The sequence below is a fragment of the Oratosquilla oratoria genome, chromosome 23, assembly GCF_046742065.1.
Source record: "Oratosquilla oratoria isolate Oo_2021 chromosome 23, ASM4674206v1, whole genome shotgun sequence".
NCBI lineage: Eukaryota > Metazoa > Arthropoda > Malacostraca > Stomatopoda > Squillidae > Oratosquilla > Oratosquilla oratoria.
In genome coordinates, this window is record NC_134799.1 from 22645847 (window position 1) to 22669919 (window position 24073).

A 24073-nucleotide genomic window follows, 5' to 3' on the forward strand; every position below is an offset into this window, starting at 1 on the left:
AAAAGAACATCTACAATGACAAAAAAACAACAGTTAAAGATGGCAAAGAGTCAAAGACGACTATCCAAGACCTCACCACCTCTCACTCCACCACTGCTCTCACTTCCACACCTCTCAACATCTGTAGCCAGGTTCTGCACCATCAAGTACTTCATTCATCTTGAATACAGCAAGAAAATTAGATAGTTATGAAATTGTACAGAGAGGAGATAAGAATGAACGTGAATTTATGATTGTGAAGAGCAGTTTTTTGCAGTGGATAAATTCGCTTGTTAGATGCCAGTGTGGTGAGAAGATGTATGTTGAAGTGATAGGAGAATGTGGAATGGTGAAGACATTTCAGGCAGAATGTAAGTTGTGCTCTGAAAAGAGCAAATGGTGTACTTCACCAGGCGGTAGAAATTAAAGTTATGAAGTACATAACAGAGTTGTGGAGGCCGGCTTACTCTGTGGGGATGGTTATGTTGCAGTACAGAAAATGTGCATGGCAATGAACATGAAAATGATACATCACAAAATGTTTAGTAAACTTAGCCATCATAGTATAGAGACCAGCATAAAGAAATATGAGGAACTCTTGGAAAAAACAAGGGATCATGTACATGCAGCATTAGAAAAGGAAGACCCCACTTCACCGGAAGTAAAAAGTAAAAGTTAGTATCGATGGTTCGTGGAGTAAGAGAGGATTCACTTCCAAAGGCACCCACTGCTGGTTAAAATAAACCTCTTTCCAATGATTTAGATACTCCGAAGACCCCCAGCAGTGAGGTTTCATATGAAGAAACCGACAAAGGTGCAAAAAAGCAAATTATATGATGGTGTTGTCTGTGCGTTGTCACTACTGTGATGTATTTATACTTAAGTTTTTCATTATTTAAAGTACTTATAATTGAAATATGTTGATGATTTTTACGGTACTTACCCATTATATAATAAGAATGAAGCCATGAAAATATCAGTCAAATTGGTGAAACTATAAGCAAGTTACAAATATATCTATATTTCAAGTCACCATATCTCCGTTCGATATTTTTTTTACTTTTTTTAATCATAACAACTCTAAAATACATCAGAATTAAATTAAACTTACAGGGAATATTACATTTTGTAACTGCTAGGGCCGGTCATTCGAATATTTTGAATAGGATGAAAGAGGAGTAATAATGGGAACAAGACCCAAAAAAAAATATTTTTCACGATTTTTGCCGGACATTAAAATTGAAATGCCTGTATGCAAAAGTATAAAGGAAATTGTTCAATTACTCAATGACTGGCCCTAGGTGTGCCTGTTGACTATTCATAGCCAAAATATAAAACAAATTGGTTCACGTATTATGATGCTGTGCACTTTTAAATGTCGCTACTGGTATACGTACATGTGTACATACATCATTCTGTTTCACCTAAATGTAGGCAACATGGATACCTATTTACCTGAGAAGTTTCAGCTCTTTACTCTAAATAGTTTAGAAAATGATCCTTAGGTGTCGCGTACCCCCTTAAGTGTGCATGGTTGTGGTACAGGTAAGAGTAAAAGGGAAGAGATAAGCAGTATGTGAGAAGGAAGATTGATGTTTTAACATTAACTGAAGCTAAGTTGAAAGGTAGGGGGTGGTTTTGAGTTTGAGAGTGTGGCAAGGAAAGTGTTGGGAGTAAGGAGAGGGTGAGGGAGGAAAGGGTATCATTGCTAGGAAGTGATAATAAAGGAAAGCACATGGTGGAATGGGGGAAGTATCTTTAATGTGAATGTGGGTTAAGGAGAACTAGGATGAGATATGTGGGTTTTTGTAAGCACACATGGACCTAGTAGTGAGAAGAGTGTAGAGGAAAGTGAGGCTTTTTAGATAGAGAGAGTTTCAGGAGGAATGTGAATGTATTAGTGTTGGGAGCTCTCAATGCTAGAGTAGAGGATGAAGCAATAGATATAGTAGTAGGAAAATTTGGAGTGCCAGGTAAAAATCATAGTGGAAAGATGATAATGGAGATGTGTTTTAGAGTTGATTATAGCAGTGTTTAAGAAGAAATTCAAGCATAAGTATACATGGGATAAGTTGATGAAAAAGTTGTTGGTAAGGCATTAATAGACTATGTAGTGGTATCCAAAGGAAGGATAAGAAGAGTTTGGGATTTCCATGTTCTTAGGGGAGAGAGTTGGGCAAGGGGTAGATAATTTTTTGGAAGGTAAGTTGAAAGTAGAGGATAGGTGGATAAAGAAGAAAAGGGCAGAAGGTATAGAGGTGCTTAGGGCAAACACTGTAAACACATATACCAAAGGCTTTTTCCCCATTACAAGGGAGGTAGCCAAAAAACAAAGGCATAGAAACTGCTCCCCATTCCACTCCCATCTACCTTCTTCCCTCCTTATCTTGGCACCTCCTGGATGACAGGCCATACCTGCATCTTGTCCACTGCCTTGGGTCAGAAACAGTGCCACAAGACTGCACATCTACAACAAGGCCACTTCATTTAATTGGTGACCCCCTCTCTCCGTCCCCTCATGCACAAAAGGAGAAGACGGGGAGAAATCCCTTCAGGCTGCATCAATTTATTTCTCATACTCCCTCATCCCCCATCCTCCAGTCACTCCCCCTCATGCATCACAGCATCATCCATATTTAACCATTCTCCATTCACCCCTATCTTCTGTCCTCTCCCATCCTTCCTCAACAGACATTCCCCTCTTTCCCAATGCCCCTTTTACCCCATCCATCCATCTCATCCTAGGTCGACCCCTCAGGTTCATGTTGATTCCTTCCACGTCTACCTTCCACACCTCTATTTTCTTCACTCATTCTTTCCATGTGTCTAAACTATCCCAACACTCTTTCTTCAACCCTATCTCCCAAGTCCTTTTCCACCCCCATTCTCCTCACCTCATTTCTCAGCCTAGTAACCCCTATCATACTTCTCAGACAATCTCAGAAACATTCAAACTCCTCTCTTCCTTTCTTATGTACCATGTTTTTGTCCTGCACAGTGCTGTTGGCACAATCACTCCTTTATACAATCTCCTTTTAGCATCCATTCCCAAAATCCTATTTCTCGTTACATTTTTTAATCCCCCCAAGATATTTACTCGCTTCTCTCAATCTACATTCTATCTCCACCCCCACTCCTCCCTTTCCCACCACATTTGCACCCAAGTATCTAAAGCTATCCACTTCCTCCAGTCTCTCTCCCTTATTACTCACTTCCAGTTTGTTTCCACTCTCTCCCCTTGTACATCTCATCACCTTACTTTTACCCACATTTATCTTCAACTTTCTTCTTTTGCACACCTTCCCAAACTCTGTCACTAACTTCCTCAATCCCTCCTCTGATCCTGCCACAAGCGCAGTGTCGTCAGCAAACAACAACTGGCTTATCTCCCACTTTTCTCCATTTTCTTTAACCATCTCCAATCCCTGACCCACTAATCTTGCATTCACCTCTGACACAACCTCATCCATGTATAAATTGAACAGCCATGGTGACATAACGCAACCCTGACAAATTCCCACTTTTACCTCAAACCACTCACTCTCTCCATTTCTAATCCTAACACAAGCTCTACTACTCTCTTAAAAAGTCTTGACTGTCACTCCACATGGTGTCTTGTATTCAGTTTCATCCACAATTTCAGGTTCTGTTGTAGATATTAAATCCAGTCTTGACTGTTCTTCATTACTTCTATATCTGATATTTTCATTTACTGTTTGTGCAATAGTATGTTCTATGGTCATGTCAATACATTTCCCCTTAGACCCTCTCTGCCTTTCACTGTGATCTCTTTCCAACAGACTTCTTTACAATTAGAATTTCCCATAAATACTTGCCCTCTTTCCAAGAGCTCATTTTTGGGGGCACAAACTTTCTACTTTTCATGTCAATCTCTTCAACTTTTATCATGATCATTTCCACACAGCTTTTACCCTCAGTAACCTTCGTCACATTGAAGTTTTTCTTGGCTAAGAACATGTATTTACCTAGTTCTATTATACAGGAATGGGAGGTATGCTCATAGTGCCTGTCTTTGTATCTTGCAATGCCTAGTTTGTTCTCAAATTCTTGTATGGTGTTTGCACACACTATTGTTTCATCCACTTTGTTCCAGGCATCCACCACTCTGTGGATATAATGCGTACATATATGTAAATGTATATATAAATATATATTTACATATTTACCTAGTATTTTGCAGGAGAGCTATGATTGTTGTAACCTGCTGTTGTATCTTTCTGCATCCAGTTTTTTTTTAAAGTCATGTATAGTTTTAGCACTCATTGTTTCCTCTTTGAGGTTGTTCCAGATATCTATCACTCTGTATGGAAAGCTATTCTTTTTCAGATCTCGTCTATAACTGTCTTAATTTTTTTCTTGTGTCCTCTTGTATTCTGTCCCATATTGGTAGGTTATCCCTATCAAGAATTTCCATCCCTTTCATAATTCTATAGATATCAAATCACCTCCTTCTCTTCTTTGTTCTAGGGTTGGTAAATATAGTTTGTCCAATCTTTGTTCGTATGTCAAATTGCACAGCGTTGGTGCCATCTTTGTTGTTGCTCTCTGATTTTTTTTTTTTTTTTTTTTTTAAGATACGACCTCCATCCTCGTGGAACTGTGTGGTGGAAGCAGCAGGGTCTGTCTCCCACAGACACAGTTCATTGGCCCCTCTCCCGCCAATGACTGTGGTCGACGACCCTTTTATTTATCTATTTATTTATTTAATATTTTTTAATAATGCCTAATACAAAAGTTCACTTATCCTACTGTGTCTTATCAATGTAATTAGTATTTTCTTTATCATTTCGTCATCACTTTTTCGTTTAGGAATGTCCCCTGTGGGGCTACAAGGAGAAGGATGCCTAGTCCCAATCCCTGTCCCTTTCTTCTCACCCCTTTCTTCTCGCCTCTTACGATCCAAGTGGGAATACTTGGTGGCAGTATTCTTTTCCCCCACCACAGGGGAATTTTCAATTGGAATTCAATTAAAATCAAATTTGACTACATGACAAAACAAAAATATAAGATTGACTAATAAAACTTCAAAGTAAATATATTTTGAGAGTAAACTAATTCTTGAAAAAAATTATACCATGCAATCTCTTTTAAATAGGGCACAAAGACTTAGAAATTAGTTGTGCTCAAACTTCTATTAGACTTCCTCCCAACAAGTCTAGAGTTACGCGTCGTAGGCCCTTGCCTAATGGACGGAATAGAAGATGTATGAGATACAGCGGTCGCCACCCCTCCCTTACCAGATACTGAACTAAGTCCAACAGCATTAGGGATGGCTCCCATTCCAGAAGCCACTGCAGCCAATGTAGTTGCAACAGCAGATGTGATGCTTTGCAAGCATTTAGCAGCTTCCTGCAACTGCCATGACAATATTTCGTTCTTCAACCGTTCAGCATTGAGTTCTCTTCTCAACTGTGCTCTGGACTTATTGACTAGGGGGCTGAGAGTATGATGGTGGGCAATCTGAGCCGCAGTTGGTCTCAACGAGGGTTCTGGATGAACCATTTGTTGCAGAAGCAGGAAGATATCTGAACTGTAACCTGCAGGAATCTGAAGCTCCCTATCGCGAATGGTATGCCACTCATCTCCATTCAGGGGCAAAGGTTGTCCCCTTGCTGCCTCATACAGAGTGAGGCCCAAAGCAAAGATATCTGCCTTCTGAAAATTGCTAAAGTCCTCCTGTAGTATTTCCCGAGGTAAATACCTGCAATCCCCTGCTTCGACTTGAGGGTTAGCAATTGATGTCGCGTGTCCAAGATCCCCTATTTTATAGGTTATTTCTACTTCCACCTCATCTTGCTCCTGTTCGAAGCCATCATCTGCAGATTCTTCTGATTGTAGATCTATCTTTTGTTCTCTTGATATGAAAATATTTCCAGGTTTGACATCCATATGAACAAGTTGTAGGGAGTGAAAATACTTGAGTACTTTAGCCACATGCAGAAGAACTTGTTTCAATTGATGTTCGGAAAATTTCCTGCCAGATCTTCAGTTGTCTTCTATTAAATCTGCCAGGGAGCCACCATTGCAATATTCATTCTGAATGATCATGTGGAACATAAGAGAGGAAGAGAGAAGGAGTTTGAATGTGTTTGAGATAAGGTGTCTGAGAAGTATGATGGGGGTTACTAGGCTAGATAGAGTGAGAAATGAGGAGGTGAGGAGGAGAACGGGGGTGGTAAGGGAGTTGGGAGATAGGGTTGATGAAAGAGTGTTAGGATGGTTTGGACACGAAAAGAATGAGTGAAGAAAGACTAGTAAAAGGTATGGAAGGCAGATGTGGAGGGAGTGAACATGAAGGGACGTCCTAGGATGAGATGGATGGATGGGGTGAAGGGCGCTTTGGGGAAGAGGGGAATGTCTGTTGAGGAAGGATGGGAGAGGACAGAAGACAGGGGTGAATGGAGAATGGTTGTATATGGATGATGTTGTGATGCATGAGGTGGAATGGGCGGGGGGATGGGGAGTGAGGTAGTATGTGTGAGCAAAATTTGACGCAGCCCGAAGGGATTTCTCCCCGTCTTCTCCTTTTATGCATGGGGGGACGGAGAGGGGGGGTCGCCGATTTAATGAAGCGGCCTTGCTGTGGATGTGCTGCGTCTTGTGACACTGCATCTGACCCAGGGCAGTGGACAAGGTGCAGGGATGACCCGTCATCCAGGAGGTGCTAAGATGGGAGGGAGGGTGGAGGGGTGTGGAGTGTATTGTGGGATGGAATGGGTGGGAATGATTTTATGCCTTTTCCTTTTTTGCTACACCCCTTGTAAGGGGGAAAAAGCCTTGGTATATGTATGTATTTCGTCATATAATCAAAGGCCACTTTCGTTGATCTTAATAAATTAAAAATTTCTCCGACTAATTTGTTGACATGTTTGTCTGGTGTCATGTCATTTGAGATAGTTTGTGTTTGTATTTTACCTAGCTCTGTTTTATGGGATGAGAGCTATGCTTGTAGTGACCCGTTTTTGTATCTCTCCACACCCAGTTTGTTCATGAAATCTTGTATAGTTTTTGGCACTCATTGTTTCCCCATTTAATTTGTTCCAGACATCAATCACTCTGTGTGGGAAGCTATTCTTTTTCAAATCTCTTCTGTAACTGTCCTTCTTTAACTTCTTGTGTCCTCTTGTTTCTCTTCTGTCCCATTTTAACCACTTCACTCCGGGCCAAAATCTCGCGGGCAGCATTAGCTGCCAGACGTATGATGTTGCGTCATGATACTCACACCATAAAAAATAGTCACCGCTTATATCGATCGTTCTCTCTCTCACCCGTGAATTTTGATAACCATAGAAAATGTGATGAAGCCAGTTTAGAGAGTATGTCAGTTATGCAGGGACAACTACAATAAATATAATTAAGACGCCGATATGGCAGCCTCGCGTATCCACTTGCTCCTCATGCCGCCTACGTATGCGGCACCATATGGAAGAGGTTAATAAGTCGTCTCTACCAAGACCTTCCATCCCCTTCATAATTCTGTAAATGGTCAGCAAATCATATTTTTCTTCTCTGTTCCAGTGTTGATAGATGGAATTTATCCAATCTTTGTTCGTATGTCAAATTTGAGAGTGTAGGTGTCATTTTTGTCGCTGCTCAATTCTTTCTTTTTTTATATTTCATTTATTTATTTATTTTATTATTATTATTTTTTTTTTATCTATTTATTTATTATCATTATTATTATTATTTATTTATTTATTATTTTTTTGGTACTAGGTGCCCATAGTGTCGCAGCATACTCCAATTTAGGTCTTATCAGTGCAACCACTATTTTCTTTATCATTTCTTCATCCATGTAGTCGAAGGCCACTTTCATTGATCTTAATAAGTTAAAAGTCTCTCCAACTAATTTATTGACATGTTTGTCAGGTGTCAATTCACTTGAGATAATCACTCCCAGGTCTCTTTCTGAGTAGACTTTTTTGACTTTGTTGGTACCAATTTTATATAGACCCGATATTCTATTTGTGCTTTTTCCAAATTCCATTATACTACATTTCTTAATGTTAAAGTTCACTTCACACCTCTGACTCCATTCCCATATTTTGTCTAGGTCTTCTTGTAGTGATCTGCAGTCTTCTACTGTGCTTACTCTCTGGAGTAATTTAGCATCATCAGCAAAGAAGTTCATGTAACACTTCACTCCCTCATCCATATCATTTATATATATGGCAAACATTAAAGGAGCCAATACAGAACCTTGCAGGACGCCACTTATCACATCTTCCCAGTTCGAGTTTTTGTCTCCAAGTATCACTCTCATTTTTCTCCCACTTAAGAAATCTTTCATCCATTCCAGTAGCTTACATTGTATTCTTCCAATTACTTAAATTTTTCTTTAGCTTTTTATGTGGTACTTTGTCAGAAGCCTTCTGCAAGTTCAAGAGGGCGCAATCTGCCCAGCCATCTCTTTCTTGTATTATCTATTAATCTTGGGTAAAAACATATTAAGTTTGTGGTACATGATCTTCCACTTCTAAAGCCAAATTGTTTAGGGTTTAATATTTTATTCTCTTCCAAGTGTTTGATCCATTTGTTTCTGATAACCTTTTCACATATTTTTGCTACTGTGCTTGTAAGGGATACTGGCCTAAAGTTTGTAGGATCTTCTTTGTTTCCTCCTTTATGTATTGGTACTATGTTTGCATCTTTCCAATCTTGCAGTACCTTTCCTTCTTTGAGTGAGAAGTGTATTATCTTGTATAATTTGCCCGTTAGTTCATCTATACACTCTTTCAGTATCCAATTTGCAATTCCATCCAGTCCATGTGATTTCCTAACATCTAGGTTTTTTATTTGGTCTCTTATTTTATTCTGTATTACCTTTATTTCTTTCATTTTAGGGGATCTTGTCCATCTTCCCAAATTTGTGAGCTCTCAATTGTAAAAACGGTCCTGAAATGTCTGATCATAACTTCAGCCATTTCTTTGTCATCTATATATTCTGTATCTTCTCACAGTTTTACATTTTCTTGTTTGTCTTTTAATTTATCATTTACATATCTGTAAAATAGTTTAGGTTAATCCTAATATCTTTTTCATAGTTTCTGTTTTCTTTCCTGCATATATTCACATATTCATTCCTAAGCTTTATATATGTTTGCCATTTGGATGTTTTTTGTCTTTTTGCCATCTTTTCCATGCTTTGTCTGTCTTTAGCCTCACTGTACCTTTTGTTATACCAATACTTTATATAAATATCATTTGCTTCTTCTTTGGTACATATTTATTCATTCCTTCCTTGTTCTTTTCTTTAAATATGTTCCATTTGTCTTCCATCTTTGTTTCCTCTTTGGAAAATTTATCCCAGTTTTTGTTTTGGAAATTTTTTCTAAGTTTTACAAAATCTGTTTTGTTGTATGTTAACCTTCCTTCTCGGTTTTTCATTCCTTCTCACATTGTTTTGTTATTTTAATTCAAACTATTAGTAAATGGTCACTCTTCCCAATTGGTGTCTTATACACCATTTTGTTCACGATATCAGGTTCAGAAGTGAATACTAAGTCTAGTTTTGACGGTTCCTCATTGTTTCTATATCTAGTATTTTCCTTAACCCATTGTGTTAAGGTATATTCGATGGTCATTTCTTCCCAGATTATATCCTTTGCGTTAAAGTCGCCCATAATTACTGTGTTACCACCCTCTTTCAGTAACTCATTTAGAATATTCATTGTGTCTTCCAGTAATTTAGAATGATCACTATCAGACCAAGCCTGTGTTTTTGGTGGCACATACACTGCTACAAATTTTCTACTTTTCATATTTTTATTTACAACTTTAATCATAATTAATTCCACATTATATTTGCCTTCATTTATCTTTGTCACATTTAAACCCTTTTTGGTCAATATCATGACTCCTCCCCCCTGTTTATCTGTTCTGTTTTTCTCCCAGTGGTTGTATAGACCTTCCCTGTCCCACCATACTTGTTGATAGAGGTCCTTTCAGTTTTGTCCCCACAATTCCCATAATGTCAGGTTTTTCTATTTCCATATAGTCGTTTAATTTATTAATCCCAGAGATCATACCATCGATATTTGTGCATGCCACTTTTAGTTTCATATTTTATTTATTTATTTATTTTTTATTTTTTATTTAAGTTTCCATTTTCCTGATGTACCATTTTTTCAGTCTCAGGTCCAGTACTCTCCAAAAAAGAATTGTTTTTTTCTTCTGTCTCCATTCGTTTCTCATTTCTATCATTGGCTTCAAGTCTGAGAGCCTTGTCTTTCTCTTTTTCCTCATCAATTATTTCCTTTTTTATCCATATATGTTTGAATTTCTCCCTGTTTGCTAATTTAACCGCTTTCAATAGTATCTCTTCCGCTGTCATTTGAGTTCTTAGTTTGATTTTCAGAGGTCCATGTTGTTTTTCTTTTGAGTATTTGCCCACCCTGTGAATCTTGTCAATTTCCTTGTAAAAATTTTGCCCTTCATCTTGAATTTCAGAATTTCCTTAGCTATTTCCTTTTCCTTCTGTGTGTGTGTGTGTGTATATATATATATATATATATATATATATATATATATATATATATAAAAATAAATATACATATACATATAACCAGTGCTCGACATAGGATTGGTCCACCAGGGCCGCAGTGGACCAATGAAATGTTGTAAATGGAAACATCCTAAAGGGGGGATGATTTTTCACGCCATTTGAATGTGCTGCCATTGTAGCATTGTGGGTGACGATAATCATCCCACTAGAAACCAACATGCTCAGCAGTTGTTTTGCCACCATTGGGGGAGGATTTGTGCTACAATTGCCCCATGTGACCCTGCCTCACAATTTCCACCACTGCCTCTTCTACCCATTGTGTTGTGAATATGGGTTCTTGTAAGGATTTACTGCAGAAAACCATTACTCAGATTGTAGCTGAATAGAACTTGTGTTGATGAAGTGTTAGACACTGGATTGCCAAGTTTCACTAGGTGGGTGACCTCTCCATTCTCACTCAGAAAAAAGGGCCTGGAAAGGCACTTAAGACCAGTAAAAGGGCCCAGACAATTGTAAAACATCAGGTTGAGTCCAATCTGTGACTGACTGGAAGGAAAATCAAGGAAAGTAACCCAGAACTGTTTGGTGAGGTGTCAGTTTGAATTGTGAATTGTAGAATTACAGAGCTTGGGTACATGAATCGCCAACATCTCAAAAAGCCTCTTCTCACCCTTAACCCATTAAACTCCGATGACAAGACTCTTGTCATTGGAGTTTAATGGGTTAAACAGAGGCACAATAGAGTTGCTTTTGCCCATGAATATACCAGTTGGGATAGTGACAAATAGTTGAGTATGCTGTGGAATGATGACTCCACCTATACTGTGTCTGAGAGTAGAAATGGAAATGTGTATCTGTGGGCTGGTGTCAACCCTCTTGACCCATGCTACATCCAAGCTACTGTAAAACACCTGGACCAGCTTATGGTATGGGGTGCCTTTACTGGGTGTGGCACTGCTAAACTTCAAGTGCTTTCTAAATACCAAACAGTGAACCAGTATGTATATTTAGAGGTGATGTGTGACCATCTTCCTGACACATTTGAAGATACGTGGGTAGCCAAGATGGGGCCTCCACACACGAGGCTAAGTCAATGAACGTGGCAGTTGCCGACAAGACTGACAAGTTAAGCACCTTATGAGGACGGAGCCTTTATTTGTACGACGTTTCACTTATTACAGCTTTTTCAAGTACCTTAAAAAAGCTGTAATAAGCGAAACGTCGCACAAATAAAGGCTCCATCCTCATAAGGTGTTTAACTCGTAAGTCAATGAACAAATGGTTGAATGATTGTGCAATTAAATATATCATAGACTGGCCTGGTAATAGATCAGACATAAATCCAATTAAAAACTTGTGAGAGATAGTGAAACATGATTTACCGGGGAAAGACATCTCTACTGTACCCAAGCTGGAGAAGGAGGTCTGGGAATCTAGGGCAAGGATACCACAGGATACACATAAAAACATTGCCCTTTCTGTCCCAAAATGTTTGCAGGAGGTTATCAAGAGGAAAGGGTGGCCCACTAAATATTTATGGGAAGTGAAATAACCAAAATTATTATATTTTGTATTGATATTTATTTACCTAGTTGTATCTTATGGGAAGGGGAGCTACGCTTGTGGTTACCCATCTCTGTATCTCGCCATGTCTAATTTCCTCTTAAATTTGTGTATGTTTTTTGCACACTTGTTTCATATAGTTTGTTCCAAACATCCACCATTCTGGGGAAAGCTATTCTTTTTCAGGTCTCTTCTACAACTCCTTTTTATGCTTCTTTTCATGTAACCTTGTATTTCTCTTATCCCAGTTTAATATCATCTCTATCAAGGACTTCCATACCTCTTATGATTCTATAGTCAACAAGTCGCCCCTTTCTCTCCTTTGTTCCAGAGTTGGCAATTCTAGTTTTGACAATCTCTCCTCATATGACAGTTTTGATAGTGTTGGGGCCATCTTTGTAGTTGCTCTCTGGATTCTCTCAATTTTTCTTATATTCTTTTTATTACTGGGTGACCATACTGTTGCTGCCTACTCCAATTTTGGCCTTATTAGTTTGACTAGTATTTTCTTTACCATTTCTTCATCCAGATAAGTAAAAGCCACCTTTGTGTCTTAGTTGTTGGTGTGTTTTCTATGTTTTCCAACTGAGCGGATCAATACTAAGTTGAGCACTGTGTGTGTATATATATATATATATATATATGTATGTATATATATGTGTGTGTATGTGTATATATATATATATATATATATATATATATATATATATATATGTATATACAGTGCTCAACAAAATTACTGTAAATCTGGGGTGAGGGAGACAGTACTTTTGTCAAATCTGGAAAGATCTATACAAGTAGCATGGTTTCACGCCAAAAATTCTGTTCATCTACATTGAATGGGGAAGGGGTGGACCTTTTCAGCAAACCAAGAATTAATCACATCAGTCATTATCTTCTTGGTGAGAAGTAGGTTGTGTGCTGGGACCCCTCCAGCCAGGGCCCCTCTTGAACCTGACCACGACATCTGAGCCACCCTGTTACCAGTATGTACAATACTAAGGATCTGAGTGTAGAAGCCATAGCCCAGATAGTTGCCCTCAAGGAATATGGCCAAGTCAGCAATACACTGGTTGGTAGTTTTCACTGAACGCTCTCTGAACAGTTCTGGGTTCTTTTCCTTCACTTGTTTGGCTGTCACACATGGATTTGACTCAAGTTCACATTTCACAATAGTTTTAGCCTGATCGCCAGCCTTTTTAGGCCCCCCTAAACCTCTCAGCAATAGTAGTAGTCTGGTTTCCACCCTCACAGGTAAATCTGGCAACTCAGCAGTGGACAGTACAAGTACACACACCAACCCATTCAGTGATTTCCTTCATTTGTTTATAGCATTTTTGTTTTCTTCACCCTTTCTCCATACTCTTCATGTTGAATACTGAGTGGAAGCTTTCATTCATTATTTCACCTTGCATTCTTGCATTTATATAGTTCTTCATCTTTCAACAATGATATTCCTTCTCACTATTTTAGCTTCCCATTTCAAATCTAGAGAATAGCTCTGATTTGTCCTTACATTTGTCAACTACGTCCTCAGTTTTCTTTTACTCTCCTCTTTGTAGTATTATATATTTATGGCATTCTTATATTACTTTTTTTCCACCTCTACCATGCTTTGTCTCTTTGTTTTGCTAGCACACATCTATTATTGAACCAGTCTGTCTCTGTTTTTTCCCTCTCCCACTCGTCTTTCATGCATACATTTTCACTCCTATGTTATAAACCTGTATAGAAATATTCCATTTCTTCTCAATATGGTTTCAAACTTCCTCTGATCCTATTTGAAGTATATTTTCAGGTTAGCAAAATTTGCTGTGTTAAAGTTGTGTCCCAGTCTATGTATTTCCTTAGGCTTGTTGGGAATCCTTAATTAGAAATTCTGAAATCCAACAAAATAAAAAGATAATAAAGAAATTTTTAGTGAGAGGAAATCCACAAATGGAGAATTCCAGAAAGTATTTGAAACAAAACTGCAACCCATACTGATGTTCAGTATAAAAAAAATAACTGTGTAAAGAATGTATGAAATAAATATCCAAAATAATTGTATTAGGCTGGTTGAAGCAAACTCTGATGGAGAGAGAGTTTGTTTTATTTGGCAATGAATTTGGGCACCAATGTTATGATAGGGATTGCTCTAAGGACAAGAAAAGGGGGAGGGGATGAGACGGCAAGGGAGATGACATTTGTGAGAGTTAAGTCATGTTCCAACTCAGTCTGCTTGCAGGGGAGGTGAGAAAGCAAGGAGCAATGAGCCAGGCTCACTGTGTAATGCTCCAAGGTGATCTGAATCTTTGATGTTCATTCAGCCTTTATATTCACAGGCAGTTCATAACCCATGGTCCTAATTGGCGTGAGGTCAAGTATTTACCTAGTTGTATCTTACAGGAAGGGGAGCTACACTTGTCGTGTCCTGTTTCTGTATCTCGCAGTGTCTAAATTGCTCTTAAATTCGTGTATGGTTTTTGAACACATTATTGTTTTGTCTAGTTTGTGCCATACATCCACCACTCTGTGGGGAAAGCTGTCCTTTTTCATGTCTCTTCTATTACTGTCCTTTTTGAGCTTCCTTCCATGTCCCATGTATTTCTCTTATCCCAATTTAGTAAGTCTTCTCTGTCAAGTACTTCCATACCTCTCATGATTCTATAGTCATATCACCTCTTTCTCTTCTTTGTTCCAGAGCTGGTAATTCTAGTTTTGACAATCTTCATATGACAGTTTTGAAAATGTTGGGGCCATCTTTGTAATTACTCTCTGGATCCTCTCAATTTTCCATATATTCTTTTTAGTACTGGGTGGCCATAATGTTACTGCATACTCCAGTCTTGGCCTTATTAGTCTTTACCATTTCTTCATCCAATTAAAAGCCACCTTTATTGATCTTACCAAGTTGTAGGAATCTCCGACAATTTCGCTTATCTGTTTATTAGTGAACATGTCATTTGTGATGATTACTCCCAGGTCTTTTTCAGATCCCACTTTCTTTAGTTCCTTTGCACTAATTTTATATTGTCCTGATATCCTCTTTTCCCTCTCCCTCTCTTCCATATTTCATTATGCTACAATTCTTAATGTTGAAGCCCACTTCCTACTTCTGACTCCATTACCAAACCCTATTCAGATCTCACTGTAGTGACTCATAATCCGTTTCAGTACTCTCTTTCTTCAACAGTTTGTGTCGTCTGCAAAGAAGCTTGTGTAACATCCCACACCCTCATCCATGTCATTTACATAAATATCAAACATTATTGTAGCCAATACTGATCCCTGTGGAACTCCAATAATAATCTCTTCCCAAGTACAATTCGTGTCTCTGAGCACTACCCTCATTTTCCCTCCATGAAAGAGATCCTCCATCCATTTCAGTAGTTTACCTTGTATCCCTCCTATGGTTTGAAGTGGGAAGTTAATGGCAATATGTTCTTGTGCTGCTAACTCACAAAGACAGAAGGTATGTGTTCCTCAATGAATCCAGTATTCATCATCACATGACTTGCGTGGCTGGCCAATGCTGGTACTGCACATGTGTTCCTCAAGGAGGCTTTGTTCCACTTGTGGGCCTCAAGGAGCCTTGGGTCGAGTCATGCAGCCAAATGGCACTTAAGCTCTTCAGTACGGGCCAAAATCTCGCGGGCAGCATTAGCTGTCAGACGTACGATGTGTCGTAATAATACTCGCATCATAAAATATAGTCACCGCTTATATCGATCGTTCTCTCTTTCACCCGTGAATTTTGATAACCATAGAAAATGTGATGAAGACAGTTTAGAGAGTATGTCATTATGCAGGGGCAACTACAATAAATATAATCAAGACGCCGATATGGCAGCCTCGCATATCCACTTGCTCCTCATACTGCCTACGTAGGCGGCACCGTATGGAAGGGGTTAAGTCACAGGGCTAGCCCCAATGAGCAATTCTTGTGGGGGCCTCGGGTCTCAAAGGTTATGGGACAACTAGAGAAGAGGTGAGGACAGGAGGACTGAGGACTACTTCTTAACATGCTCCCATGGAAGTTGAGGCTGAAAGTGGTGGAGGCTCAGGAAGGAACTGTCATAGGAGTGATCCTCACAATGGGGTGGAGCTGGCCATCAGACTGCAGGGGTAGCAGTATATGGCAGTCCACTTGCCACAGGGTAGCAAGCCTTGGGGCTTTCGGTTACTCCCATGGGACTGGAGTTGTCCTGTACATTTTGGATGATGGAGAGGTTGGTGCATCTCAGGAGGCTGCTCAGGGGGTCTTGTACCTGGACCATGTCCTGGGATCAAGTTGTACTGTGGCATTGGTAGCATGGTTGCTACATATCCCTGAAAAGAGACACTTGAGAATGGTTGTAGTTAGTGGGTGGGGCATTAGGCCACACAAGGCATCATGGACTTGACAGTTGAAGTTGTTAGTCATTAGCTGTACCAGAGTCGAGGTGCGGAACCTTGCAATCTCAGTTGTTGTTGTTGTTGTCGTTCCCTAGACTGCCTGTCCGAGCAGTCCCGTCTCCCCAAGGAAGGCCACAGCCGAAACTGGGTTTTCCCACAAATCCTTTATAGAGTGTATGTTGTGTTGTTTGCGTGCATGATTGTGTATAATGCAGTCTTCCATTATGTGTTGTATGGTATGGGGTGAAGTGTTACATCCTGGGCAGCTGTTCACAATCTCAGTTGAGCATGTGGGTGGGTTAAGGTGGGGAGGCTCACAGCTCTAGTTTGTTAAATGATCTAATGGCAGTGGTGGTAGGCTACAAATATACATGTGGTAGATGAGAGTGTAGGCAGTCTAACTGGCAGTTTGTAGACATGGCAGGCAGTGGCGGCAGGTGGTCTGGCAGACAACTGGTGGCACTTGATCTGATCTGGCAGACAAGTGGTGGCAGTAAAGTCAGACCTGTCAGACAGCAATGACAGTCAAGCTGGTGGGCAGTTGAGTTGGCAGGTGGCAAACATGGTAGGCGAACTGGAAGGCAGTGGTGCTAGGCAATCTGATAGACAAATGGCAGCAGTTGAGTAGTGGCAGATACCTGTGATAGGTGGGAGTGCAGGCAGTTCAACTGGCAGTCAGCAAGTGATCCGGCAGATGAAGGGGTGGCAGTCGAGCTGGCAGCGGTCGAAGCTGCAGACAATCTGGCAGATGAACTGGCAGATCAAGTGGTGGCATACGATCTGGCAGACAGGTGGTGGCAGTCAATCTGGCAGACAAGTGGTGGCAGTTGCAGCAGACGATCTGACAGATCAAGTGATTGCTGGCAGCAGTCAAGCAGTGGCTCTTGATCTGATGATAGTTGAACAGCAGAGCTGGGTATCGGGGGCCCCAAACATTGGGTGCCAATATTAGGCTGGTTGAAGCAAACTCTGAGAGAGAGTTGGTGTTATGTAGCAAAGAATTTGGGTGCCAATGTTATGATAGGGCTTGCTGTAAGGGTGAAAAAAAGGGGAGGGGATGAGACGATGAGGGAAGTGATGACTGTAAGTTTCAAGTCATGTCCCAACTTGGTCTGCTTGTGGTGGAGGGGAGAAGGAGGTAAGAAAGCAAGGAGCAACAAGCCATGCTTACTGTGTGATGCTCTGAAGTGACCTAAATCTTTGGCATTTGTCTAGCCGTTATATACATAGGCAGGTCATGACCCATGCTCCTAATTGGCATGAGGTCAAATGTGATGTGTGGGAGGTTGGAGTCAAAATGTTCTTATGCTGCTGACTCATGAAGACAAGGTATGCATTCCTCAGTGAATCCATCACGAGGCTCAGATGCTGGCCAAGATGCAGGTTAGTCATCGCAGGCTTATGCTGGTACTGCACGTGTGTTCCTCAAGGAGGCTTTGTCCTACCTGTGGGTCTCAAGGAAGTTTTGGGTCAAGTCACGTGCCCAGGAGGCACATGAGTCACACGACTAGCCCCATGAGCAATTCCCATTGGGGGGGGGGGGTCTAAGGTCATGGGATGGCCAGAGAAGAGGTGAGGACAGGAGTGAGGAGTACTTCCTAACAAATTCTAAATATTTTTGTTTTATATGAAGTGATGAAGAAATAATAAAAATCCCATGAAATTGTACACCAATGTAGTCAAGACAACTTTTGGAGGAACAAGTCTAATACTGGTGCCTGTGCACCATCAAACCTCCACTCAACCCTCTCTTGATGTGCTGCAAGAGGGAGGGGTGGGTGGATTGTATGTACCTCAACCTAGAAAGGCATTTGATAAAGTACCTCAAAGTACCTCACATTCGACTTATGTGGAAACTAGAGCATATTGGAGGACTGAGTGGCAAATTACTAGAATGGATGAAAGACTTATTGAAGGAAAGATTCATGAGGACAGTGGTAAAGGATAAGATGTCGAGTGGAAAGCAGTAAAAAGCAGAGTTCCACAATGTTCAGTGCTTGCACCAATGATATTTCTTGTCTATGTCATTGACATGATGTAAGGAACAAGCTATGCCAACATGTTTGCAGATAATGAAAAAATCATGAGAAAAGTGAAAAATCAGGAGGATGGTAGACTTTTGCTAAAAGATCGGGATGCTATTTTTGTATTGAGCCAAGAATGGGAAATAAAGTTCAGTATCAAAAAATGCAAATTACCAGAAATGGGCAATAGCACCAAAAAACCAATTTTGAACTATTCCATGGGAAGTGAACCCATTACAAAAGCAAAAGAGGAGAAAGATTTGGGAGTGTTGATAAAAGAACCTGCCATCTGACAGACATATCAGCAGGATTGTGGGAGGGACATATGGACTACTTCAGAAGATTAGTGTTCCACCATATGGATGAAGAGATGATGAAAAAACTCATCAAAACCTTGATACATCCAAGACTGGAATATGTATCAGTAGTATGGTCCCCCACACAGAGTGAAGGATATAAGCAAGATATAGAGAATACAAATGGCAGCAACCAAACTGTGCCCCAGCTTGGTAAATAAACCATGTGAGGAAAGATTGTACCGAGTCTGCCATCTTTGAAATATGGGAGAGAAAGAGGTGATATGGTTATAGTATTCAGGTCACTAAAGGGGATAGATTGAATTGACAGATGGGCTGAAACATGAGATCGGAATGAAAAGAGGATTTTATGTAAGAATGAAAAATGGGGAAACACACCTTAGATCCAACTATAACGGTATGGCAAAACTGGTTAAAAAGAATATGCACACAGCGTAACTACGAAATTAAAGTTGACAGACAAGCGAGATCGAACCCAAAAGGTTCCTTTCATCTCTACAGAATGAAAAATAAGGAAATGATAGGTCCAGTTCAAAATGACAAAAATGTCATGATAGAATTGGAGGAAAAAATGAGTGAGGTGTTTAATAAATATTTTCTCTTGGTGTTTACTAAGGAGAGGTTAGATAAGGTACCTGACTGCAATCTGATTTTCAATAGGGATGAAGAAAATAGACTAATATCAGCATTAATAAGGTAGAAGTAGTAGTCAAGCATATTGAAAGACTTAAAGTAATATAATCCCTGGGTCCTTTTCTGACAGTGCTTATTTTCTCTTGGTGTTTACTAAGGAGAGGTTAGATAAGGTACCAGACTGCAATTTGATTTTCAATGGGGATGAAGAAAATAGACCATGTAATATAAGCATTAGTAAGGTAGAAGTAGTCAAGCAGATTGAAAGACTTAAAGCTACAAAATCCCTGGGTCCGGACAATAATTTTCTAAGAGTGCTTAGGGGGTGTAAATTTGAAATTTGCGACCAGTTAAAGGAAATATTTAATAAGTCTGTAGACATTGATTTTGTACCTATTATTTTGGGGTAGGCAAACGTTGTTCCCTTTTTTCAAATGGAAGATAATTCGTCTATATGCAACTAGAGGCCCATCAGTTTGGCATCAGTTATAGGTAAAATGATTGAAACAATAATAGTTAAGTTAATAGACTTGGACAGTGGGATTAATAATGATGTAAGTTTGCGGACGACACTGAAATAGGATGCCTAATTAGGTCAGCAGATGACACTGAGATGCTGCAGGACGATCTTAAATTGTTCACATGGTGAAATGGCAAATGAACTTCATAATTGTAAAGTGCAGCAAGTTAATTGTAGGACTACACAACCCCGAATATAGATATAGCTTAGATAATATGTTTTTAGAGTAAACTGAGTGCAAGAGACTTCGGAGTTCTAGTAAGTCTTGACCTTAAATCCAGGAAACAGTGCATCAGCGCCAGGAATAAAGCTAACAGAGCATTAGGTTTTATTACTAGGACGGTTACAAATAGAAATGTAGAGGTACTTATCAAAATCTAGCGTTAGTTAGACCCATTCTTGATTATGCTGTACAGTTTTGGTCTCCGTCTTATGAAATGGACATCAAATCACTAGAATAAGTACAGAGGAAAAAAATCATAATGATACATGGGCTCAGAAATATGCCTTATGAAGAGAGGCTTAAGTACCTTGATTTTTACACTATGGAAAGACTCAGAGTTCGGGGTGATCAAATAGAAGTGTTTAAATGGATTAAAGGCTTTAATAAGGGTGACGCAAATATGATCATCATATTAAGACAACAGAGCAGGACTCGCAGTAATGGATTTAAAGTGAACAAATTTAGATTTAAGAAGGAAATAGGCAAGAATTTGTTTACTAATAGGGAGGTCAACATATGGAACAGACTAAGTAACCATGTAGTGAGCGCTGAAACTATCAGTTGTTTTAAGAAACCGTTAGACAACTTTATGGATGGAGATGGCAGGTGATAATGGACATTGAACTGCCTAATGTAGGCCTCATGGTCTCATGCAGTCTCCATTCTTATGTTCTTATGATTAAAGATGAGAGGGTCTTAAGAGGTCATGGGAGTAAATTAAGAAAGAATACATGTCTAAGTCTAAATAAAAATATTCTTCTAAAAAACGCTGTGGAAGTCGGGGACAGGTGGTATTACGGTGACACTTTGTCCAAAAAATATTCTTGAAAAAGTGCTTGGGTAAGTCGGGGTTAGATGGTATTCTTCTTTGCGTTCTTCTTCGCGTTCCTCTTCTTCTTCTTCTTTGCGTTCTTCTTCTTCGCCTTCTTCTTCTACTTCTTTGTGTTCTTCTTATTCTTCTTCTTCCTCGCGTTCTTCTTCCTCGCGTTCTTCTTCGCGTTCTTCTTCGCATTCTTCTTCGTGTTCTTCTTTGCGCTCTTCTTCGCATTCTTCTTTGCATTCTTCTTCGCGTTCTTCTTCGTGCTGGGGATCCCGTGTTGGGGTTCCGCCCCAAGGCCGAGGCCGAAGAGAAAAACGAGGGATTAGAGCGCGGAAAGCTGCGGCCGTAGGCCGCTATTTGCGCAGCCAAGCCCCCGGCGAAGCCCGCGGCTTATTAAAGATAAAAAGAAATACAGTTTTCCATATAGATGCATAAGTATGTGTAATAGCTTAGAAGGTGATATTAAGAAATACAGTTTTTCATATGGATGCATAAGTATGTGGAATAGCTTAGAAGGTGATATAGCCCAAGCTCAAGCAATGCAAGAGTTCAAATTTAAATATGATAATTGGAAATAAAGGATATAGTTTAAGTTGGAACTGCACATGATTTTGAGTCTAGGTATGTTAGAAAATTAGAGAATAGGAAACAGGACTCAACAAGTGGTGTTCCTTTTCTGTATAGTACAAGTAGGTAAATACACACACACACACACACCCTTTCACCGAATGGACGGCGAGAACTGGTGTTCCAAAGAAAAAGGAAAAACTACGTGGATCTCAACATCCAGAGAAGTGCCTTTTGTATTTATAGGGAAGGGGAGTGCTCGTGGAATAGTGGGGAAGTGATAGGGAAGGAGAAGGGAAGGGATATTGAGGGAAATGGAAGGAAATGAGGAAGGGGAGGACTTGGTCCAAGAGTCAAGGCGGATTGTAAACAAACGCCGAACGGATGACTTGGATCTCGATGATGGGACTAACAAAATTGTAAAGATCAGAAACATAGATAAAAGCAGTTCAATGGAAGGTGAGGATAATAATTTTCAAGGATTTAATGAGGGGGCGGTTGATACCAACCTCCCCCGACTGGCAAAACTGGAGGAAAAAACCTGAACAAATGACTGAACATTGGGAGATTAGGTTTGGCAAGATGTCAAAAATTGCCGAGAGGTTTGAAAGATTGGAACAACTAGAGAAGGCAAACAAAAACTTAACTGATGAAATAGAAGATCTAAAAAGACAGTTAAGAGAAGTAAAAGACGAGAATGAAGAATTAAAAGAGAACAATAAAGAAACAATAGCAAAAAAGGCAGAGGGGTGGAGGAAGATACAAGAAAATAGTAAAGTTGCATTTTCTGATATAATTAAACAGCAAATGAGAGAACAAACTGAAGACTCAGTTACCAAAGTGATGAGACAGAAGGAGAATATTGTAGGAGACTTAGCAGACAAAAAGAAATGTATAATTATATTAGGAATGGAAGAGAAACATAACCCAGATAGAACCACAAGAATCAAAGAGGAAAATTAAAAAGTAAGAAATTTACTAGAATTAGTTCAGGAAGATGAGCCAGAAATAATGAAACAAATCGAAGAGAAATTCAGACTCGGGAAATATAGTACAGACAAGACCAGACCAATTAAGATTAAATTCAGGTCACAAACGACGGCAGAGAATATCTTATCCAAAACAGGGAAACTAACAACAAGTGAACAATATAAAAAGGTATGGATAAAAAGGGAAATGAATAAAGAGGAAAGAGAGGAGGAAATAAGGAAAAGACATGAAGCTAAGAAAAAAACGAGACCAGAACGGAGACAGAAAAACAAGAATTCTACTGGAGAGTAGTGAATATGAAATTGAAGCAATGGAAAATAACAGAGAGAAACACAAAAGAAACAGAGAATACAATGGAAATAACAGAAAGTTAAAAGTATCCTACACAGATATAGATGGATTAATAACAGGACTGAATGAACTGAACAAATATCTGAAAGAAAAAGATCCGGACATAATGGGAATTGTTGAAACAAAATTAAAAGGTCCACTACCACCCAACAGCATAGGACACAATGCATATAATTATTGGATTAGAAACAGAGAGAAAAAACAAGGGGGTGGAGTTATGTTCCTGACTAAGAAGGATATAAGCGTGAAGAGTGTCACATATGGGAACAATAGAGTAGAGATGATCATGATAGAAGTAGAAGATAGAGATAAGAAGAGCAGAAAGTTTGTAATAAACTACGTGCCCCCAAAAACAGCCTCATGGGAAGAGAATGAACATAAAAGCATGTTAGAAGACACAAGAATAACACTAAACAAGATAATGGAAGATGGAGGAAGAATAGTTATGATGGGCGACTATAATTGCAAAGAAATATGCTGGGAAGAGATGACCGTAAAGGGTGGAGAAGCCTCCGGGGGACGTGGTCTACGCGAGATGAGTACTGACCACACAATGTACCAATGGATACAATAGAACACTAGTTATATAAATGAAGAAGAACCATCGAGACTAGACCTAATAATCACATCAGAACCTGAAATAGTGGAAAAGATAGAATACCAGGCACCAATAAGCAAAAGTGACCACATATTGATAGAACTAGAACTAAATGAGAAAAAATTCATGAAAAGAAATGAACAATATAGAAAAGGAAGATTGATGTATGAAAAAGCAAATTTTGATAAAATAAGAGAATTCTTCCAGAATGAAAACTGGGAAAGAATAAACAAAAAGATACAACAGTAGAAGAGAAATGGAATATTTTTACAAAAATCTATAAAAAAGGAGTAGAAAAGTATGTCACAAGACAAAAACAAGAAAAAGAATATGCAAAGTGCTGATACAATAAAAGTTGTAGAGAGATAAAAGACAAAAGAGACAAAGCTTGGGCCAAATGGAAGAAAAACAAAAGACCTGAAAAATGGAAAATATATAGTTGTTATAGAAATGAATATGTACAAGCGTGCAGAGAGGAAAAGAGAAAATATGAAAAAGATGTCATAGAAAAATGTAAAGATCAACCAAAACTATTCTACAGATTTGTAAACAACAAACTGAAAAACAAACAAAATTTGGAGAAATT

At 39.3% G+C, this 24073-nt stretch overlaps 2 protein-coding genes across 2 annotated transcripts in view; one reads left to right on the top strand and one right to left on the bottom strand.

The window, feature by feature from the left end:
- The window catches only part of LOC143038025 (neurofibromin-like), a 421021-nt gene that overhangs the window by 112817 nt on the left and 284131 nt on the right, over window positions 1-24073 (top strand). The gene's annotated exons all lie outside the window — the stretch shown is intronic.
- Window positions 5107-9854, bottom strand: LOC143038148 (wee1-like protein kinase). Its single transcript, XM_076207166.1, is given in 2 exon segments — window positions 5107-6052; window positions 9697-9854. Coding segments are annotated over 2 exon segments (1104 nt in total).